The sequence below is a fragment of the Equus przewalskii genome, chromosome 26, assembly GCF_037783145.1.
Source record: "Equus przewalskii isolate Varuska chromosome 26, EquPr2, whole genome shotgun sequence".
NCBI classification, from domain to species: Eukaryota; Metazoa; Chordata; class Mammalia; order Perissodactyla; family Equidae; genus Equus; species Equus przewalskii.
The window spans coordinates 38,775,774-38,797,314 of record NC_091856.1 but is presented as its reverse complement, the minus strand read 5'-3'; the positions used below and the strand labels follow the sequence as shown (position 1 = coordinate 38,797,314).

The 21,541-nt window shown below is 61.6% G+C and overlaps 2 protein-coding genes across 2 annotated transcripts; both read right to left on the bottom strand.

Annotated features, from left to right (window-relative positions):
* Positions 1-4,367: 4,367 nt before the first annotated feature.
* TOR4A (torsin family 4 member A) lies at positions 4,368-6,815 on the bottom strand. The gene is made up of 2 exons (XM_008539023.2): positions 6,563-6,815; positions 4,368-5,799 (listed from the first exon to the last, which is right to left on the bottom strand). The coding sequence occupies exon 2, from the start codon at positions 5,760-5,762 to the stop codon at positions 4,506-4,508; it is 1,257 nt and encodes a 418-aa protein (XP_008537245.2). The 5' UTR covers positions 5,763-5,799; positions 6,563-6,815; the 3' UTR covers positions 4,368-4,505.
* A 2,846-nt stretch (positions 6,816-9,661) lies between these two features.
* NELFB (negative elongation factor complex member B) lies at positions 9,662-20,891 on the bottom strand. The gene is made up of 15 exons (XM_008539006.2): positions 20,812-20,891; positions 19,347-19,947; positions 19,093-19,256; positions 18,796-18,895; positions 18,180-18,410; positions 16,134-16,319; positions 15,867-15,926; positions 15,352-15,464; positions 14,603-14,705; positions 14,269-14,364; positions 13,911-14,053; positions 13,703-13,809; positions 10,929-11,070; positions 10,723-10,831; positions 9,662-10,618 (listed from the first exon to the last, which is right to left on the bottom strand). Exons 1-15 carry the CDS (start codon positions 20,889-20,891, stop codon positions 10,472-10,474), a joined length of 2,382 nt encoding a protein of 793 aa, XP_008537228.2. The 3' UTR covers positions 9,662-10,471.
* Positions 20,892-21,541: the final 650 nt, after the last annotated feature.

Genomic DNA, 21,541 nt, shown 5'->3' with positions numbered 1-21,541 from the left:
CAACGGTAGATTCAATGCAATGACAATTAGAATTCCAGCAGGTTTTTTGTCGTGTCAATTTAGAAATTGACAAGATGATTTAAAAAATTAATTTGGAAAGACAAATGACAAAATAATCTTGAAAATAACAAAGTTGGAGGAGTCCAAGATTTACTCCAGCAATCAAGATAGAATCCAGAAATAGCCCCACACACATGCTGTTACATTATTTCCATGAGAGCGCCCATGCAGTCCCATGAGGTGAGGACAGTCTCTCCAACAAACGGTACGTGAACAACATTTATCCATTTGTGACAAAGAACGTCAGGCCTCACCTCACACCATTTGTAAAAAGCAACTCGAGGTGGATTACAGACCTTTTAAAGGTAAATGTTATAATGATAAAATTGCTGAAACAAAACAAAAAGGAACATCTCCACAGCCTCGGGATGGGCATGGCTCTCAGAGAAGACGCAGCACATACCGTAAAGAAAAGTGATCAATAGGACTTCCTCAAACTACGATTTTCTGTTTCTCAAGAAAGACCATCAAGAAAATAGAAGTATAAGCAAGAAAATATCCGCAACACAATGTACAACAGAGAATTTGTACCCAGAGTTTATAAAGAACTCCTGCTACTGAAAAACAGAAGAGGGCCCAGCCCACTGGCATAGTAGTTAAGTTTGCACGCTCCAGTTAGATAGCCTGGGTTTGCGGGTTTGGTTCCTGGGCACAGACCCACGCCACTTGTCAAGCCATGCTGTGGCAGTGACCCACATACAAAATAGAGGAAGACTGGTACAAATGGCAGCTCAGGGCCAATCTTCCTTAGCAAAAAAAAAAAAAAAAACCCCAAAAAAACCCACACACCTTTTTTATCGTGAAAATTAAAAAACAACCTACAGATTGGTAGAAAATATTTGCAAATCATATAACTGATAAAAGACCTATAGCCAGAAGATATAAAGACCTCTTACAACTCAATAAGAAGACCGTAACTCAAATAAAATTAGAACCGCCCCCCCTAGAATGGCTATAATAAAAAAGACTGTCAATAACAAGTGTTGGCTAGGCTGTGGAGCGGGGAAGCCCTCACACACTGCTGGTGGGATGTCAAATGGTGCAGCCACTGTGGAAAGCAATTTGGCAGTTTCTCAAAAAAATTAAACAAAATTTTTTTTCATATGACTCAGCAATTCCACTCCTTGGTATTTATTCAGAACAAATGAAAACATGTGTCCACACAAAAATATTTTTGGCAAATCTTCCTTGCACCATTTATTCCTAATAGCCAAAAAGTGGAAAACGTCCAAAAGTCCACTGAATGGTGAATGGGTAGACATGTCTGGTCACAGTGGAATGCTCTGTAGCAAGAGCAAGAGAGGCTCCCACCGCTGCCACGTCTGCGGGCACGGCGAGGCTCAGAACCACCATGCCACATGGAAGGAGCCAGAACAAAAGCTGCAAAAGACTCCACTGACCGGAGGTGCTCTTTAGAAGAAGGCAAACCTGTGGAGACAGCGGACTGCTCGCTGTCTGAGAAAGGAGGGGGGCGGAGCTCTCTGGAGTGACGGAAACATCCTGAGCCTGAATTGTGGTGTTTGCACAACTGCACGTTTACTAAAAATCATTAAATCACCCACTTAAAATGAGTAAATTTTGTGGTATGTAAATGATATCTCCAACAAGCTGTTTTTAAAAATAAAGAAACAAGAAGTTACAACATAAAAATCAAACCAAACCAGACTGGTTAGGGTTGTAAAGTTAGGTGGTTAAAGTATGAAGTAAACAAGTCAGGAATAATCTCGAAACTTGGGCAGCTGTCGCCTGGGGTGGGGCCGGGCAGGGCCGGAGGAGAGGTCGGCGAGCAAGAGGGACCCTGAGGGCTTCTGGGAGATGACCAGCTCGTTTCCTGATCTGGACGGTGAGCACACGAGTGCTTTGTGCTTGCTTTGTGATGAACTTTGAACGTATATATTTTGCTTTATACATTTTTCTCGATGTATCTTACATTACACAACAGGGTCCCTTTATAATACAACCAAAAGCTCTATGGTTCCTAGGAACAAATCTAACAAAGATGAGCAAGACCTGTCTGCAGAAGATTACAAAGCCCTGTTGAAAGATGTTAAATCAGGCCTTAACGAACGTATTCTGAAGGGATCAACATTCGCCAAATTGACCTGCAGTCAATGCAATTCCAGTGAAACTCTGAAAGGATTTTCGAAGACTGTGACAAAATCAAGTTCTAAGAAAAAAGGCCCAAGAAGAGCCAAGGCACTCCTCAAGAAGGACGCTGCGGTGCGCAGGGCTCCCAGACAGAGGCTGTGGCCATGGGGAGCACAGGCTGGCCAGGGAAGGGAGGAGAGGGCATGAGACCGTGCACAGGCAGGAGGGAGACGGTAGACCTGGAAGTGGGGCATCTGACAAAGCAGGACCTGGTTCATAAACAAGTCAACGAAAATTAAATAGAATAATAACGGCTTCGGTGCGGGGCTGAATAAAAAGGAGAGTTAAGACAGCTGATGAGAACGCCCTTAAGTTGGATGTGGGTGACCGAAAGGCCTCGAACTGCCCACAGAAGGGTGCAGGACGAGTAAGACCGGGTGTTGGTGGTCCAACAGACAACTGAGTAAGGAAAACAGGCTGGGCATCGGAAGGCCACACAAAACCGCCGAGAAATAAAAATGCAGCTCAGAGTAAGTGGGACGGCTAAAAGCCACAAACGGCAGGCTCAGTCCATCAACGTGAGGTCCCGGCCTCCCCCTGGACGCGCCTGGACTGCAGATCCCGACGGTGCCCGGCACACTCGCGGCCTCCAGGAGGTGGGGCTCGTCCCTCGCCGCGCACACGCGGTGGCGGTGGCAGAGCCCGGCCGACACAGCGCGGGGGCCCCGACCCGGCCGCCCCCGTCCCCGGGCGCCATCGGAGCGGGAGGAGCCGGCCCCTGCCCGCCCTCCTGTCCCGGGCCGGGGGTCTGCGCGCCGCCAGCCGCTTCCCTCGCCCGAGGGAGGCCAGGCGCCGGGGGCTCAACCCCGTCTCCCTCGCGCAGACCTCGGCCGGGTCCGCGGACGACCACCAGGGCGAGAAGGGCTGGCGGGACAGGGGGCTCCGACCGCGCGGCACCCTCGGGGAGCCGCCCCGCGAGTGGCTCTAGGGACACCAGCCCCGGTGGCCGCGGACCCTGCGCAGGGCTCCGAGGGCGGGGATCCGGCCGAGTTCGAACGCCGGGAGCGCTCAGCCTCACGCCGACTCCGCTCGGCACGTGCTCTCGCGCGCCCGCGGCCCGAGCTCCCGGCCCGGCCTGGCCCAGCCCGCCGCACCCCGGCGGCCAGCTCCGGCCCGTCTGGGCCTTGGTGTCGCGTAGCGGTCGCCTGTGCACGGCTTTCCCCCCACGTGGGCCGGGCCCGCGGCGGGGGCGGCACGGAGTCGCGGAACCAGCCCCTGCGACCCCCGGCACTCCATGCTGACCCGGCGGCCACCAGGCGGCAGCACTGAGGCCACCCCGCCGCCCTCGGGGAGCCGCGGCGGCGGAAAGGCGCCCACAGCACCTTCCCCAAATCTTCGGCCGGAGGGGGGGCCGTGTGAGGCCGCGCGCCCCGCCCCGCCCCGGACATCGGGCTCCGAGAGCTTGCAGCTCCCGGAAACGCGACTGCAGCGGGGGAGGGGGGCCTGCCGGGCGCCTGGGGAGGGGCCAAGTTGGCAGGGATGAGGCCCTCACCTCAGCCCTGGGAAGCAGTGGGGCCAAGTGTCCGCACCTCTGCCGCCGTCTAAGGGATGCCCACTCAGATGCTTCTCCGGGTAAGTGCCCTGGGGCAGGTCGGTGGCCAAGGCAGGGGGATCCAACAGTTCAGGGCCCCCTACTTAGGCCCACCTTCTACTACTGTCACCCTGAGAGTCCCCCTTCCAGAGCATTCAGAAGACTCCACTGGATCAGCTCATTGGGTGGAGAACTCACCCACCCCATGGGCTTCCGGGAGCTCCTGGCCCACAGGTCACAAGAACTCCAGGCTTTCCGCTCATTTCAGGCAGTGGAGAAGCGTCCTGGCCTTCGGGCCCCCAGGTGAGCAGGTGTGCAGGGCTGGGCTGGTGTGTGTGCAATGGCTGCTGCAGGCACCCCACAGAGCAGTGGTCACATCCAGCTCTGCAGGGTATCAGCTGTGTGACCCTGGCCCCTGCTCACCCTCTCTGAGGTCATCCATCCTCTCTACCATGGGGTCAGGCTGCCCACCTCCTGGGGTGCTAATATGTGGGCACACAGCAGGTGCAGAGATAAGGACTGGATTGGGAGATGGCAGACTCAGGGCTCTGAGAGGGGTTGGAATTGGAAATGGGAGTTCAGCGCTGACCCACCCCCACAGCCTCCCTAGATCCCAGTGTTAACCAGCCAGGGGACCACACACAGATTTATTATGGGCCTCAGGGGCCTGGTGCAAATTCGCAGGGTCCCCTCCCTCCTACTGCCACCATACACTCAAACGTCCCCTCGTGCCTGCTAGCATCCACCATGTCTGCCTGCGCCTATGCTACAAGAGGTTCACCCGGGCCACCACCTGCTTGCAGCCGGTGACGGCAAACTCGCGGCCTGCCACGCGGTAGTAGCTGAGCTGCCCGGCCAGAAGCTCAGCGTGGGCCTGCTCCGGGAAGAAGCCCTCCCCGGCCATCTCGTCCCGGAAGCAGTTGACTATGTCCCGCTTGTCCAGCAGCAGGAAAGGCACAATGGCCGCGGCCTGCCACAGCGGGTGCTCGCGGACCAGGAGCGCCTGCAAGCTGCTGCGCAGTTCCTCCTCGGCCCACATCGCCGCAGCCGCAGCCTCGGCACTGTGGGCACCGTGGGCGCCGTCGGGGCGCAGGGGCAGCGCGCGGGACGCGTTCTGCAGCACGAATCGCGTGATGTGCGGGCCACCGGTGCGGCTGAGCAGCACGTAGATGGCGTTGTGGAAGGGGTGCGAGCGCTGTGGCTGCAGGAAGCCATGCAGCTCGTCCAGCAGCGCCGCCGGCATGAGCTCCACCTCGTCCAGCACCAAGAGCGGGGTCTTCTCCTCCGCCTCGGCCCGCGCCACCACGTCGGCCACGCGCTGCGCCAGCTCCTCGCGGCAGTCCTGCGCGGCGCGCGGCTCAGGGCAGTGGTGCTGCGCGTGGTACTGCAGTACGAGCGCGCCGTCCTCAAGCACCGCGCGGAAGTGGCGTGCCAGCAGGCGGCCCACGTGGCTCTTGCCCACACCGCTGGGCCCGTGCAGAGCCAGGAGCAGCGGGCGGCTGTGCACGTGCGTGGCCAGGTAGTCCCGCAGCAGCGCCACGATGCGCCCCACAGCAGCCGGCTGGCCGAACACGGCGCGCTGCAGCGCCTTCTCCAGCCCGTCCAGGTCGTAGCGCTGCGCGTTATCATCTAGGTTCTCGATGGCGTTGAGCACCTGGAAGCCCACGATGGCCACGAGCAACAATAGGCAGCGCTGCGCGCGGCTCCGGTGTTCTGCGCGCGGCCGGCACTTGCGCGAGGTCTCGGGGTAGAGTACCACGCGGCTGCGCCGGCGCCTTTTGCGCGGCGTCCTCGAAGGCGGCTCGGCGGGGTCGTCGAAGGTGAAGAATCGTGGCTGGTCCGGGTTCGCGCGCGGCGCCTGGGGCCCGCAGTCCGGCCCGACGCCCGGCGGGAGGCGCCGCTTGCGCAGCAGGCACACGCGGCGGCGCAGTCGCACCACGGCGCGCACGGGAGCCATCACGCTAGGGCCTGGGGCGCCGGGGGCCACGGCCGCGGTCTCCAGGCTGGTCTGGCCGCGGTCCATGGCGCAGGGGCTGCGCTCGGCATACACGTCGCCCTCCCTGCAACAGGAAGATGGGGAGGGTCCCCAGACTTCCGCACGGCAGACTGAGACCCTTCCCAGGAGTGATCTCACCCCCCTAGGAGGCCCCAGAGTGCAGTCGGAGTTGTGCCACAGCCAGGGCCTTGTCCCGGGCTCGCTGGGCCACAGTCGCCCCTTGACCTGGAAGCGGCTCCCCGCAGGGCCCCAATGCAAATCTCCAGGGTCCTCCCATAAACAGCCGTGGGCCTTGAGGAAGTGGCTAGGGGGAGGTGGGAGGCACAGCTTATCCGGCGGCCGCCCTGGCTTCCTGGAGGAGGAGTCGGGTGCCGGCCAGGCGCCGATTAGGGGTGAAGAGGGGTCAAGGCCGACCCCGCCCCTGCCCGCAGCTCCGACTACCCGGCGCCAGGGGCCCTCAGCGTCCTTAGAGGGGGCCACGGGAAGCAGAGGCAGAGGCCCGAGCACCCCCAGAGCCCGGACGGCCCCCACACACTGAAGAACACTTCGGGGAGAGGGTCTGGCCAGAACTTCTGCTTATGAGAATGGGCCCCAGCCCTGTCCCCAGGCTGAACCCAGACCTCCCAGCCCTCAGCCCCAAATTGGGATCCTCCCAACATCCTCCAGTAAACACACTGATGGAGTGGCGCCAGGGAGCCCCCCAGGGACGGATGGGGGTGGGGTGGAAAGAGGGACAGAAAGATGAGCTGGAGGAGGGACAGCCAAGAGGAGACAGAGCTGGGTAGACGCAGGGCGGCGGCCCTGGCCCCCAACCCACCCCCCCATACCTGCAGCTGAGTGAGATCAGGCTCCTGCCAGCCCCAGCCCCTGGGGCAGCCCCCTGCCCCCACCAGACGCTGGGGCCCCACTCAGGAAGCAGAAAATGCTGGCTTCCTGGTGAGGGTCGAGGTGGGGTCAGGCGCCTGGCTAGGCCAGCCCAGGCTTGGAGGGGCAGCGACACCTGTGGGTCCCCAGGGAGCGTCTGAACAGAGGAAGCTCGGAGAGGTTTCCGCTTCTATGCAAAGGAAGTGAGTCAGGGGTGCGGCGCGGGCGGGACTTAGGCTGGATGGAGGCGCCAGATGGGGAGGCGTGGCTGGCTTGCCCAGGTCCCTGGGCCAGCAGGTCACCTACCGTTCTCAGGCCTGCAGCCCTCTGAGCCCTCCTGGCTCTGTCCAGGCTCAGGATGCCTGGTGAGGCTGAGGGCATCCCCTTCCCCAGGGTCCTGGGCCCTTGTGCCTCCGTCTGCCCTCCAAGAACCCCCACCACCCCAGGAACATCTCCTCCTGCATCTGACCACCACAGGGCCCGGGGGGTTCCAGGCTGCCTGTAAGCAAGAAGGGGAGTAGAGCAAGAGGGGGTCCCCTGCCCAGCTGGTGTCCCCCAGTCTCTCCCTATTCTCTTTTTCCCCACCCACCTCTTCCCCTCCCCTGATCCCAGTGTGGATCCCCCAGGCTAGGGCTCATTTCCTTTTCCTCCCCGTCCTCCTCTACCAGGGCCTGGGGCTCTATCACCCCCACCAACCCTTCCCCTGTCCCCAGCCTAGAGCCCCTCCTCCTCTGCCCCCCACCCCGACAGGGCAGCACACGCAGGGACCAAGTTCCAGAACTGAGGAAGGACCCCCACGTGTGGCTCAGGGTCCTGGTGATGGAGCAAATTTAGAAAGAACTTGGGCCAAAAGTTGGCAGATGGGGGCTCTGGAGCCTTCCCTGGCCACCCCCATTCCTACTGTGCACAGAGGGGCCTCCTGGATGGCCCTCCCCTCCTCCCACCTGACCAAGGAGCTGGTCTCTGCCAGGCCCAGCCTGAAAGCCCCTCACCTGTGCCCAGGCCCGTCTCTGGGCCTCCTCAAGAGTGGCTTGTCCACCAGTAATGCCCTCAAGCCACCCTGGCCCTGCCCCCATCTGTGCCCTAAAGGCACGGTGGCAGTCCTGAGTCCCTGGCGCAGGGCCCCACCCTAGAGTCTGTCCTGCCCATGGCCCCCACTCCTCCCAGCCTCCCCACCGCCACCCCTCTGCCCACACAGGTCCCTCCCTCATCAGGGAAATGTTGGTCATGGGCTTGGGCTCCCCTTCTCTCCAGGACACGGGCTCCCACGCCTCCTGGTGACATGTGGGAGCTCCTCTCTGTCCATCTGTCCAGTGCCCTCTGCAGGACAGCTGCACTGAGGGACAGCTGCTTCTCCACGTCCTCCTTTCCAGCCTCAGGGCCTGCTCCCCGGGAACCACTGCCCCTTCTCTGTGCAGGACCGGGTGCTTGGGGGCCCCTTGGGCACCTCACCCACCATATGGCCTGGCGGAGCTGTGAGCCCATGCAGGGCCTTCCTGGGACCAGGCCCTGCCCATCTCTGTGGTTCCGGCACGGGACGGGGGTCCTCAGGGGCCTCGGGCTTTCTCTAGTCTCCAAGCTGCTGCTGCCTTAGGGAGGACCCCCTTGAGGGGCACATACAAGAAAAACTGCAGTGGGGGCAGGACTGTCTCCAGCGGCCAGTTGGCTGCTTCTGCTGGAGGCTGACCCACCACGCCTGGGGTCCAGAGCCCCATTGCTGGGGTGAGGAGGGACGTGGCAGGAGTCAAGAAGATCAGGCCTGGAGGGCCCACCCCCAGGGGTCAAGGGTGAACCTGAGCCCAGGGCTAAGGCCTTGCCTCCATGCACCTTCTCCCCCACCTCCAGGGGTGAAGGGAGCCCTAGGACCCCACCTTTCCCTATGTCCCTGGACCAACCCCATCGCACCCTGTGACCTGATCCGGGAGGCCTCCCTTCCCACCCCTTCTTCCTGTGCACACCCCATGGTCCCGCCCCAGATTCACGGTCATGTCTCCAACCTCTTCTCTGCACAGACCCTTCAGCCCAGTGGGGACTTGGCCTCCCCAGCCGCTGGCTGGAGGCGGGCGGGCGGCCTCGCCTCCTCTTCGTCCCAGATTCCCGGTGTGGACGCTCAGGTCTCACAACACGCCTCCCCCTCTGCCATCCTCCCTGGTTTCCCAGCAGCGTCTGCGTTTGCTCGGGGTCACTGTCACCCCTGCAGCTCTGCCCAGTCCTGCCTTGGGGAGTTCGGCTACCTCAGCTGCTGCCCCCATCCACCGTCCCTCCGTGGACTCCTTGTGGCCAACAGCTGCAGTCCTCACCCCCACCCTGTCCTTGCAGCTCACAGTCTCCGCCAGACAACCCCTCACCCACCGGGGCCTCCAGTCCCCCGAGGCCCCTTTGTCCGGGCTGAGGGGCCTGGTCACACTGACTGGTCTCTGTCTTGACCACGAGCCTCAGGTGGGTCAGGAGGGGCCTGGTCAGCTCACTCGCTCCTCCCATGACTGGGCTCCTTCCCCGTCCTTTCTCCTCGGCCCCACTTGGCCTGTCTTGCCTCCCAGCCCGGGACCTGGCCCTCTGCTTCCTGGAGAAAATGGAAGCAGCCGGAAGGGGACCCCCCCAGTGTCTGCACCCACAGACCTGCCTCCCCTCTGAGAACCCCTGCTCCCGAGAGGGCCCCCCGTGCCCTGGCCCTGCCCCTCTGGCACGCTGGGCAGCAGCCCAGCAGCCCCCCCCATCTGCTTTTCACTCACTGCGTCATTCCCATCAGTGCACAGTGGGTGTCTCCTGTCCCTCCCACACCTGCAGAGCTGCACCTGTCAAGGTCACGGTGACCTTGCAGCTGTCACCACTGGTGGTGGGCAGTAAGGCGGCCCACCCAGAGCTGACTGCAGTCAGTCTCGGGGCCTCTGGCAGCCTGGACAGAGCATGGCTACACCCAGGCCTTACCTCCTGCACCTGCTGCCCGGGAGGGCCGAACACCCAGACTGTGTCCCACAAAGACAAAAATGCCCCCAAGAAGGCACCTCCCCACCCTGCACTGAGCCAACTTTGGGGGCACACACAGACAGCTCACTCACTGATTTACCAAAACGCCTTTTATTTACATGAGTAAAAGCCTCTTGTGTGCAACAGCAGTCCCTCACCTGGCCAAGATGCTGCAGCTGAGCAAGGAGCACGTGGCTCCCAGGGTAAACTGAGGCAGCAGGCGGGGGCCTGGGCTTTCCTAGCTATGCCTGCTACACAGGTGCTGCTGCCCAGGGGAGGAGCGGCTCCCCACCTGTGGTTGGGTCAGCGGACCGTCCACCGACAAACTGCAGGAGCTCCTGGGAGATGTCCGGACCCAGCAAACCGTGGAATTTAGCCGATCAGTCGGTGCCAACACGCTGGCCCTGCCCCTTTCCCCTCAGGCCTCGGCCCCCTGCCCTCTCCCCTTAGAAAACAGCTGGCTTATTCCTAATCCCAACCACTGCCTGCCTGTCTCCCCACAGTGTGGAAACCCACAGTGTCAGGCAGGAACAAGCAAACTTCCCAGGGCCTGGGAGTGCAAGGAGCCATGCTGGGCCCTGCAGACCTGGAGCAGGGCCTGAGCTCCTCGGAGCTGACCAGGGGCCCTCAAGGGGCAGGGACACAGGTCCCATTCACGCAAACAGCACACACCTCCCAGGACGCCATTCAGGGCAGGGCTAAGGTGCAGAGGAAGGGCACTCTGCCCACAGGACAGTCCCGGGGGTCTTGGCTTAGCCCACCCCCAGCCCCATGAGTGGCCAGTCAGCCTCCAGAGGAAACGGGGCCCTGGCTTCGCAGGTCCAGGGGAGCCTCTTCTCCTGGCAACCAGGGCTACCGTCCCCACCAGGGGCCCTGTCCACTCCCCAGGGGCCCCAGGCAAAGCCTCAGAGCCCAGCCGGGGCAGGCACGGTGGGCAGGGGCAGCTCCAGGGCCGGCGTCTCTGCAGTCTGGGCCGGGCTGGGCTTCTGATGGTCCAGCTGCTCCAGCTTCTCACCGAGCTGGGAGTACAGCTCCTTCACCGCTTCTCCACTCTGTTAGGAGGCACACACTTCAGGGTCAGCCCAGGGCTCCTCAGAGCATGTCCACACAGACAACGCACAGACGTGGAGAGGATCAGGGGTGTTGGGGCACCCACCTGGCCCGTGGGCTCCAGTGCCTTTTGCAGGGCCTGCAGCTTGGATGGCGCCACGCGGTGGTGCAGGTGGACTAGGAGCCGCAGCACGTGCCGCTGAACGTTCTCCTTCCTGGAAGAGGCCACGACCAGGCTGCAGGGGCCCCGAGCCACCCTCCCCGCAGCTGCTCCAGCAACCCCCCCCCCGGCCCGGCTGGGTGGACAGGCACCTCGGGGAGGCGGTGAGCAGGAAGCCATCAAAGAGGCTGCTGCAGAAGTCCTCCAGGGCGAACTCATCAGCCAGCAGCGCCAGGTTCCCCGTCAGCAGGTGGAGGAAGATGTCGCCGAACGCCAGGTCGCCAAAGGTCTCCACTGCAGGCAGAGCAGGCGTTGGTGGTCCAGCCCGCCACCCACGGCCCTCGCCCAGGGGCCCTCTGCCCCCCAGACCTCAAATTGTGGGGAGACCACAAAGCAGCACAGACTTCTGAAAACAGGGTGCCCAGTTTCCCTGAGAGCCAGAACCTGGGCCTGGACAGGCGAGGAGACACCAGGGGCGGCCAGGGACAGGGCAGGGGTCTGGCCTGCAGTGAAGGAGGCTACTGGGGAGGGCTGGCGGGGAAGAACGAGGGCCCGTCACTGCTTATCACTCTGCCCGGTGACCAAGGGACTGTGGGTTAAGCGGACTCCAGAAGAGCGAGAACACCTAACACACAACAGTAAGTCCCAACGAAGCTCACTGATGACCAGCGACAGGATGGCCTGAGTGCCCCGCCAGCAGGAGTGAAGAGCCAGCCGGAGGGTGGCAGGGCAGGGGGACGCACACCCAGACATAATGGCTGTGGAGGCTGCTACAGAGACACTGACAGGGCACTTTGTCACAACGACCTGGCTGACACCACCTGAGCCCACAGAGCTACTCAATGTCACCGGGAGACGCAGGCACCACTGGATGCACCAAGGTGCACTCCTGCCCCACATCTGCCTGGAGGCTCAGCCGGCCTCACGGCCAGCAGCCAGTTTACAGGACACATGGGCAGGCGCCCAGTCACGATGCTAGGGAGGCCGCCAGCAAAGTCTCGACCAGGGAAAAATGCCCTGGTTCTCCCAACAAGTTCCACATAACCCTACACACTGAGAGACCTGAGGGGCGGCGAGGGAACGCCAGGGTGAATCGCAGCCCCTGCTCAAATCCTGACCTGAACAAACCATCTGTACAAAATGTCATGGGATGATCAGGGAACGGGGCCACTGCAGGGCCTGGACCCAAAGGCAACCACGGGCTGCAGGCACGGTGTTTAAGAGTGTCCTTTGTTGAGACACCCGCTCTTTATTCAGAGCTGGCATGCTGGGAGTCTGGATTTCCATCCAGACCATCACCAGAGGACGTGACCGTGGAGGTGGGTGACAGGCACTGGGCTTCGCCATGCTGTGCTCTGCTCTTCTTTTTTTGGGGGGAGGGGGGAAGATTAGCCCTGAGCTAACATGTGCTGCCAATCCTCTTTTTGCTGAGGAAGACCAGCCATGAGCTAACATCCGTGCCATCTTCCTCTACTTTATACGCCTACCACAGCATGGCCTGACAAGCAGTGCCATGTCCGCACCCAGGATCTGAACCAGCGAACCCCAGGCTGCCAAAGCGGAATGTGCGCATTTACCCGCTGTGCCACTGGGCTGGCCCCTCTGCTCTCATCAAAAATTCCCACAACAGAAAGTTAAAAAGTAAACGGGAGAATTTAAAAATCAACGCCGCTCTTATTAGGACCTACTAAGAACATAAAAGAACATGTGCACACTTCCTGGACGCAATCACAAGATCCCAGCCCCCAGGCAGCAGCGCACGGCTGGACACACAGATGCTCCCACTGCAGGCAGGATACCCCATTTCTAGCCGACACAATTAGAGAGAAAGAAACAAAAGTACTGAAAGGAACAGAAAGGATGCAGCAAGTTCAAGCTTTTTATAACTGTGTTCCTAGAAGTCTCCAAAAACAGACAGACAAGCTACATCCCCTGTGGATGGCAGAAGGACGGCCCTGAGAGACGTCCACATCCCGACCGAGGAGCCTGTGGACATGCCTTCTTATGTGGTGACAGGCCCTGAGATGGGAGATGATCCTGTGTGACCCAGGGGCCAAGATTATCACAGGGTCCTTACGGGAGGGAGGTGGGAGGGCCAGAGTCAGAGAGACATGCAGACAGGAAGCTGGGAGGACAAAGTTGAGGATGGAGGGGGCCAGGAGGCAAGGATGTGGGCGGCTCCCAGAAGCAGGAGGACACAAGGAAAGGGACTCTCCCTGGAGTCTCCAAGCCCTGCCCATACCTTGACTGCAGCCCCAGACTCACTTCACTCCTGACCTCCAGAACTGTCAGAGAGGACCTTTCTGTTGTTGGGCTAGACGGTGGCTGGGTATAAACTAATACCCACAAAAGACGTAACACACGCCCCACCACCAGGTGTGACAGCGACCCAGAAACACGCTTAGTGAGCAATGTGCAAAATCTTTACATAGAAGCCTCAACACCCAGACAAAACCTGAGGCAGCAGAGACCCTGGGCCAGTGTGTGCGGTGGGAAGGCCAGGTGCTCCAAGAAGCCCCTCCTCCCTGACTTGACCTGCAGTTTACTCTTGAAAGGGGTCCACTCAGACCCCTCCCTCTTCTTCCTGGCTTGCAGCAACCCACTCCTACATGCAGCCAGAAGATCCTGAGGGAAGTGGCCTCTTCACTGCCTTGGAGGGGAGCTCTCTCAATCATCTGAAGACTTGAGGGGCCCACACCCCTCGCCAGTTAGGGTAAAATTAAGGTGGCTCTTCTGCCACTCAGGAAAGGATGCTTTAACAAATGGTGAGAAGAGGGAAGGGCACTTATGGAAAGACAAAGCTGAGCTCCCCTCACTTCTGCACCAAATAACCTCCAAGCAGACAGACTTGACGGTGAACCAAGCGAGCCTGTGGAGGCAGGCAGCGGGACGGAGGGCAGGGGCGACGCGGGCACCCCAGACTCACCCAGCCCGGGCAGCAGGCGCAGCAGCGCGTTCTTGTTCCTCTGCTTAGTGATGTGCAGCACGTAGTACAGCCCCACCTCGCAGGCCATGCGCTGCTCCTGCAGGAACCTACGCCCGGCCGGGGCCATCAGCCCACGGGGCGCGTCCACACAGCCTCCAGGGGACCCGCGGGCTCGGGGCCCCTCCCACCATGGCCCTCAAGCCCGTACTTGGTGAAACTCTCCGGCAGCGTGTTCGGGTACGTGACGGGGGCTTTCTCCTCGGCTGGCAGCTTCTGGTCGACGTTGAAGGTGTGGTCGTCCACCACGAAGGACATGAGCGTGGGCAGGAACCTGGTGATGAGCTCCACCTCCTGGGGCAGGACAGGCCTGAGAGCTCGTCCAGCACATCCTGCCTTCGTCCCGCACTGTCCCCACCCTCAGCCACCTCCCTCAAGTCCCTCTTTCCTGGATGTCGGTGGGGGGCCGTCCCTCCTTCCCACCTCCCGAGACTCCACCTTCCCAATCCTCCTCAGCCCCACAGCCCCTCAGGGGCAGCGGCAGGAAGGCGCACAGCCGGGTGAGTTACCATCTTGGGCTCCTTGAACACCTGGCTGTCGATCATGTCCCATGCCCCCTGGCCCAGCGCCAGCAGCCTGAGCAGCAGCAAGAGGTCGGGGCTGTCCTGCAGGGAAACCAAGGCCTCAGCACAAGCTCACCTGACCTTCACTGTCCCAACCTCGATCACTGCCCAGCAGGGTCCGGGCACTGAGCCCAGGACTGTCGGCTTTGCTCACAGGTCCCCACACCTCCACCCGTGTGTGGGGAGCGTGTGCTGTCCCCGGGCCAGCATAGGCCTGGCCACAGCACTCCAGCCACACGCCCACCCAGAAGGCAGCGAGCCGCCAGCCAAGCGCACTCACCCTGGGCAGCGTCTCCTGGCCGACCAGTTCCTGCAGGTGCCTAACGGTGCTCAGCGACAGGGTGTTGATGGCAAAGGGGTCACACAGAATCATGGACAGATCCCTGAGAGGACAATCCCAGGGTATCAGCATGGGATGCTCTCAACCCACCAAGGCGTGGCCACGGGCTGGGCTGCCTCAGCCACTGACCAGGGGAGACGGCCCCTCCACACGGAGCAAGCCCATGCCATCCTGGACTTCTTCCAAAGAAAAGCTCACAGTTTGTAACTTGCCTGTAACTTACTTAAGAAACTGAAGAATTAAGGTTTTTAAAAAACGAAGGTCCCATTTTGGTTCTGAGAACCTGACCCAGACCACGTAAATTCAGCCACAGTCCCACAAAGGCAACTACAGGGAGAAGGAGCCATGGAAGGGGGCGAGATGGAGCCCACGCAGAGAGGACAAGGCTGGGAACCAGATCCCACCACCTCCGGGCACAGTGGGCCCAGGATGGGACTTACCACCCACCGCTCAGCTCGCAGGAGGGCCCAGGCTGCGGCAGACACCAGAGCCCCGGCCTGGCGCCCACTTGCCCAGACTGCGGCAGCCTCATCCCAAGCAGCCGAGTTTCTCAGCTGTGGGGGGTGCCAGGCAGCCCTCCTGAAATGGACTGGAATAAACACCCCACTCCCAACCAGACAGCGTCTCGTCCAGACGCCCGTGGTCAGGACCCCGGGGGGCTGGGGCGCCTGCACAAGGCCAACTCTTACCCCAGGACTTGCTCCTGACCCTTCTTTACTCCGTCGAGAAACCCCTGCAGCTCCCGGGCCCTCTTGCTGTCCACAAACCGCTCGCGGATGCAGGCGTCCAGGCACCAGGTGAACTGCAGAAGGAAGCCCAGTCAGGACGCAGCGCTCACCCTCGCCTCTTGCTGGGGCACAGCCGCGCCCAAGCCAGAGGTAAGCATCAGGACCCGCCACCCGCATCACGGGGGCTGGGCTTGGTGCCAAGAACAGGATGGTGCAAAGGTGCGCAGGTCCAAGGGCCCGAGTCCCAAGGGGTCAGGCAGTGTGTGGAGGAGGCAACATTTGAGTTTTGCTCTAAAAGGGGCCTCCCTGGTGGCCCTTGGGTGGGGGAGGACGCTGCAGTCTCAGGCAGTGACACTGCCTCAGGTTGCACAGCGTCCGTGCTGAGGACAAGGGCAGTGTAGAAAGCTGTTCCTGGAGCACAGAGCTCGCCAACGAGCAGCCCCCGAAGGCTCTGGAGCAGGGGACGGCCAGAGAACCTGGGAAGACCGAAGGCGGCAGGAGCAAGGGTCCAGGAGCGGCCAGGGAGCCTGCTCTGGCTGGAGTTAAGGAAGAGAGAGAGTGGGCGAGTGAGGGAGGTGCCGGAGGACACCCCGTCCCCTAGGCAGTCAGCAGAGGGGGCAGCACACAGGAGGTGGCCCGGTGGGCAGGCAGTCAGAGCCCAGGGACCAGGATCATCGCATCCAAGGGGAGGGGAGAGAGAAGGCAAGGAAGAGACCAGAGTGAAGGGGGGCAGGGGCCACCACCTTGTGGCAGGGGTCCACGGAGCAGATGTCGCCAACATCCAGGTCGTGCAAGGACATGAGCAGCTCGGCACGCAGCGTGCAGTAGTGCACGTTCCGCGTCCGCAGGAAGAGGGTCCGTAAGAACTGCAGCACCATGTCGTACAGCTTGACGTTCTTCCCCACCATCTGCGTCAGCTTCTGCACCACCTGGTTGGCGAGAGCCCCACGGCACGGCATCACCAAGCCCCAGTGACAGCACACTGACCCTGACGTTCATCCTCTCTACTTGTTTGGTGGCCAAAATCTCCTCTCTCACAGAATGCTGGCTCCATGTCAGGTGGCGGCAGGTGTGGTTTTTAAGAAAGTGAACCCCACGTCAGGCCCCACACCTTCTCTGAAAGGCCATCAGCCTGTGACCCGGTGAGCCAGCGCGAGGAGACTCAGGCTAGATGACGACACACAGCGGCTACCTCAGCGTCTGGTCAAGGCCTTGCTGGGGTCCACTCAGACCCAGCCCGGGCCGCCTGGCTCCCCATCTTCTCCTGCAGCTTGAGGCCTTGAGACCACCCCATCCCCCTATAGCACCTGCAGGTGCCCCTCTGCAGGGACCGCCCAGCTCCACAGCCTGCCCTACGTGCATGGCTCTTGCCTTGCTGTCAGCCAGTGGGAGAGCTCTACTCACTGCTCACCGGCCGGAATAGAAGAAGGGCTCACAGGTCAACCTGGGGTACAAGCACCGCAGCAGCCCAGGTACTAAGCTGGACACAGCAGGTGGAGAGGCCAGGAGGGGTGGCAGGAGCAGTGACCAGCCTGACAGACCCTCTCGAGGGCCCCTGCGAGGACTCTACAGCAGGCCTCAGGGACCCCAACGAGCTGAGCAGAGCGAGGCATACACCTGTCTCAGCACCCTCATCCTGGGCACCACTAACAGGCACAACGGCTAACATGTACCAGCCCTGATGATGGTCTGGGCCCTGCCTAACATGCAAACAAGAGGGTACAAGGCCAGCTGAGCATACAACCACGGCCCTATCAACTGACCCACACACTGAGGACCATGAGATAACACGTTAACCTGCCTCGACCTTCTCCTCGGGCAGCAGTGCAGGCCACACCTGCAGCAGGAAGGACCCAGGCCCCGAGGGGGACCCTGGCTTGGAAGGCAGTGTGAAGGGGTAGCAGGCCACAGGCTGACTGCAGCCCCAGGCCAGGCTCCCCACAGTGGGCAGGAACGTGAAGAGGTAGCGTCTGGCCACCATGGAGGCTTGGTTTCACCTGCAGGCAGGTGCCACCGACGCCTCGGACCTGGTTCCAGGAGGGAGTGCTCAATCCAGGGGAAGGTGACAGTGACAAGTACCAGACACTGGCCAAGGGGCGTCTGGTGTTGAGTTCTTCCACGTCCAGTGTGCTCTCCTGAGGTTTCGCATGTCTGGTGTGACCTAGGATCTAATCTAATGTTTTTTCCCAAATGTCTGGCCACCGGTCGCAGCCCCACTTGCTGAGTGGGCTACAAGTGTGTCTCCTGGCCCAAGAGAAGTCTGTCAGGGAGCCGGCCTCACTGCCCAGGGGTTAAGTTTGGCGCCTCCGCCTCAGTGGCTCAGGTTCAGTTCCTGGGCATAGACCTATACCACTTGTCCGTCCGCGGCCATGCTGTGGCGGCATCCACATACAAAACAGAGAACTGGCACAGATGTCAGCTCAGAAACCATCTTCCTCAAGCAAAAAGAGAAAGGCTGATGACAGATGTTAGCTCAGTACAAATCTTCCTTAGCACACACACACAAAAAGTTTCTCAGACAAAGTTTGACACACAAGTCAAACATCAAAACAGAAGAAACTTAACCAGAGTTGAAAAAAGACTGGAAAACTTAAATGCAAAAGCTTGTCACGTCCTCAAGCGCCAAGCTCACAAAACCAAGAAGATGCACGCCAGGCAAAGTGCTGCAAGGGCCCCTCTCGCCAGCCACGTGTACAAGCCCACCCTTTCGGGAGCAAAACCTCCCAGACATCCACCATGGGGGAAGGGGCTGGCCAGGGCCTGGCACATAGCCCTGCCTTGTGCCTCACCTCACCCTGGCGCCTCGTCTTGGGGGAAGGACTGAAGAAGTTGTGCAGGACAGAGAGCTCCGTGCTGAAGAGCGCACTCTCCTTCTCCAGGATGTACTGCTTGAGCAGGGGGGAGACCTCGTCGCCGAAGAGTGCCTGGTTGTCCTGCCAGATCTGCCGCTTCACCTCCACAGCGCAGGCCCGGTACAGCTCCTTGTCGGCCATCACCAGCTTCAGCTTCTTCTCAGGAACCTGCTCGACCCCACAGGCTGCCCATGAGCAATGCCTGTGCCCCGGGGTCTCCCTCAAGACAGGTCAAGAGGCCTCAGCCCCCCACTAGAGACCACCTCGAGTCCAGCCTGATCCAGGGGGGGGCCTGTGATGGCCCCCAGGCTCCAGTAGGTACTGGCAGCCCTGCTGAACACAAACAGCTCTTTCCTTAAAAAACCCCATACCCCAGCTCACGTCCGGCGCTTGCCTGTGCATAGCTCACCAGGGGGACCAGGCACAGAGAATGCTCCTCGCAGCCGCACCTGCCTTGTGCTAAACCGGCGCCAGACAGGCGCACATGCAAAGCCCACCGAGCCAGGGCACGGTGCGGCCAGAGCCCTGGACACGCTGACCCCACGGCCTTTACCTTGGGCAGGTGTTTCATGACGCACATCACCACCGGCTGCAGGGACGGCATCTTCACCAGAGAGAAGCTCTTCTCCAGGAGGTCTTCCAATTTCTTGTACCTGGAAAGACTCGCACGACTAAGGGGGAGCCCAGGATCGAGCAAGAAGCAGCTGCCACCTGTCACCACAGAGACGACGGCTGGGGAGCCGCTGTGCACACGCGGACGCGGGGAGCGGCCCCCGGTCGAGGAGGGCCGGCCGGCCGAGGCGGCAGCCAGCGCTGCGCAGGCGGCCGCTCGCCGCGCCTGCCCACCCACCTCTCCTCCGCCTTCCCCTCCGAGGCGATGGCCGACACGCGCTCCAGCAGCTTGTCCCGCAGCTCGTCGAACACCGACTGGTGGAACTCGAGGCGCGGCGTGCCGTGCAGGTCCAGGAAAGGCAGGGCCGACTGCAGCGAGGGCAGCAGCACGCCGTTCTCCGTCTGCGGGGCGAGGGCGCGCGGTCGGTGGCGCTCACTCCGGGGCGCCGACCGAGCTCGCGCGCCCTCCGGGACGGGCGCGCCCCCGCCCACCTGGAACTGCTCGATGGCCTTGAGCGGCTCCGTGCAGTTGGTCAGCGTCTCCTTCAGGTCCTCGCCGTTGGCCACGCCCAGGTCCTGCAGCCCCGCGAACATGGCCGAGGCCCCGGCCGCCGCCCGGCTCGGCGCCCCATCCCCACCGCGCTCCCCCGGCGCCGCCGCGGGCCCCCCAGCAGCCCGTTCGCCCGGGCCTCGGGGGCCGCCCGCGCTCCGCTCCCCGGCGCCCTCCAGCTCGGCCCGTCCCGCCCGCGCGGCTGCCCTCGGACCGCGGCGGCCCACTTCCGCCCCGCACAGCCTGGTCCGCCCGCCAAACCGCCCCCCGGAAACGCCAGCGCCGCGGCGCAGATGTTCCGGGCAGCGGAGCCCGGCCCAGGACCAGGCTGCGCGGCCGTGGGAGACGGCGGTGCCCGGATGACGCAGCGAGGCCCCGCCCCCGCGCCGGCCATGCCCACCTCGGCGGCCCCGCCCCGCCGCTCCTCCCGCACCTGGGCCGCTGGTCTTCCCGCCGCCCCGTCGCTCGCCCCAGGCTGCTGGCTCCGCCCAGCCCCGGTTCGCCGTCCGCCCCGCGGCGCCCGCCGCCTCTGGCCTCTTCTTCCTCTCGGGGTCCCAGAAGAACCCACGCCCCGGGGCGGGGTGCCGAGGGGCACCCGGGGGAGGGGCCCACGGGAATGGGACGCCGGAGAAGGGGGAGGAGCACGGGAGAGGGGATGAGGCAGGCAGGGTCGGCCTGCTTTATGAATTTCAGAACTGATTTTTTTGCCAAGTATGTGTTATCTTTATAATCATGAAAAGTGATTCATTTTTTACCTCACAGCAGCCTTTTGACGTTGAGAATATTTTTGCTTGAGGAAATGGGACGCTGCCGCCCTAGAAGCTCCCTGCACGGGGTCCCACCAGGTGCACGACCCTCTCCCTGGAACTTGGCTTCCTCCTTGTCAAACGGGGACTGGGGACGGAGTTCACACCATAGGGTTGTCGCAGAGACTAAAATCTGAGTGTGCCTCCAATGGAGGGTGCCTCGCAGAGACTTGGGTGCACAGAGGGAGTGTGACAAAGGACAGCTGTCCTCTTGTTGCCGTGAGCATCTAACCCCTAGGCTGACCCACGGAGGTAGGCCCTCAGGCTGAGTTCCAGCCTGATTCGCTGCGAATGTGAGTGCCAGTTTCCATAGTGTCCCTTGTCCCTTGTGGTACAAGAAGCTCAGACGGGGCCGGTAGGCACTGCCTGCTCTGTGCCCTTCCTAGGCTCCCCATTGCTAAGTGTGCAAGCCCTGGACCCAGAATTCCACCTCTCCACCTCTCTGCAACCTCTCCACCCCTCTAGCTCACCTCCTTCGATCCCCCCAGCCCCGTGTCCTCCAAAGCTTGGCAGCACCAGGTGTCACACCCTCTCCCTTTTTATGTGCCTTGGCTTATGGGGTTTGCTCTGCTAGAAACTCTCTTCCTGCTGCATGGCACACTCTTGCCCATCGAAAGCCCATTCCTCCACCACCTCCTCCAGGAAGACCTCCCTCAGCCCAGCTGGAGGGGATTTCTCCATCCTTCCTGCTGGTTCCAGTCCTGGCTTTGAGCCCTAGGGGTTGCTGATAGTGCAGCTGTGAGCAGGGCTCCTGGTCTCCCCACCCTGGGCCAAGCTCCCAAGGCCGGGGCTCCCACCGCTCTGTCTCTGCTGCCCACTTGCCAAGCTGGGCCACCCAGGGCCTAGCAATGACCATCTGCAGTCTGACTGCCCTGATTCCTGGGGGCACTGGGGCTCAACCCCCAGCAGGTTCAGCTCTAGAGGAGGTCACAGGTGCATGGTGCTCAGACTCCCTGGGCCTTGGCCTCCCTGCAGAAGGGGGAGCTGACGCCATGGGGGCAGCTGTTGCTGTGCCCTTTTGAAGGCATGAGCTCTGGCAGAGGAGTTGGAGGAGGGGCCTAGTCAGGACTGGACTTCTATCACTAGTGCAGTGACAGGAGCCACCAGCAGCTGGGCTGAGGCCCCTTCAGGGAGGTAGTCTTGGGGCCAACCCCTGGGTAGGAGGGCAGGCTGATGGTGAAGTGGGGTCCAATGGCCAGGCTACTGCCACAGGCAGGGACAGGGCCCCAGTGACTGAAGAAGGCCCAGGGAGTCTACTATATGTGGCCCGGCCTTAGTGGCCTTGGGTAAGTTCAAAGGGTCTTTGGGCAGGTGCTGGGGGCAGTAGGCCA

Bases quoted from the DNA above. Each gene is read 5' to 3' on its own strand.
- TOR4A (XM_008539023.2), bottom strand. From the start codon at position 5,762: ATGGACCGCGGCCAGACCAGCCTGGAGACCGCGGCCGTGGCCCCCGGC.
- NELFB (XM_008539006.2), bottom strand. From the start codon at position 20,891: ATGGAGAAATCCCCTCCAGCTGGGCTGAGGGAGGTCTTCCTGGAGGAG. The intron at 16,320-18,179 runs GTGAGGCACAAG...CTCGCCAACCAG, and splicing joins AGACGAGGCGCCAGGGTGAG to GTGGTGCAGAAGCTGACGCA. The intron at 15,927-16,133 runs GTGGTGGCCCCT...CCTTAACTCCAG, and splicing joins CCGTGGACCCCTGCCACAAG to CCAGAGCAGGCTCCCTGGCC.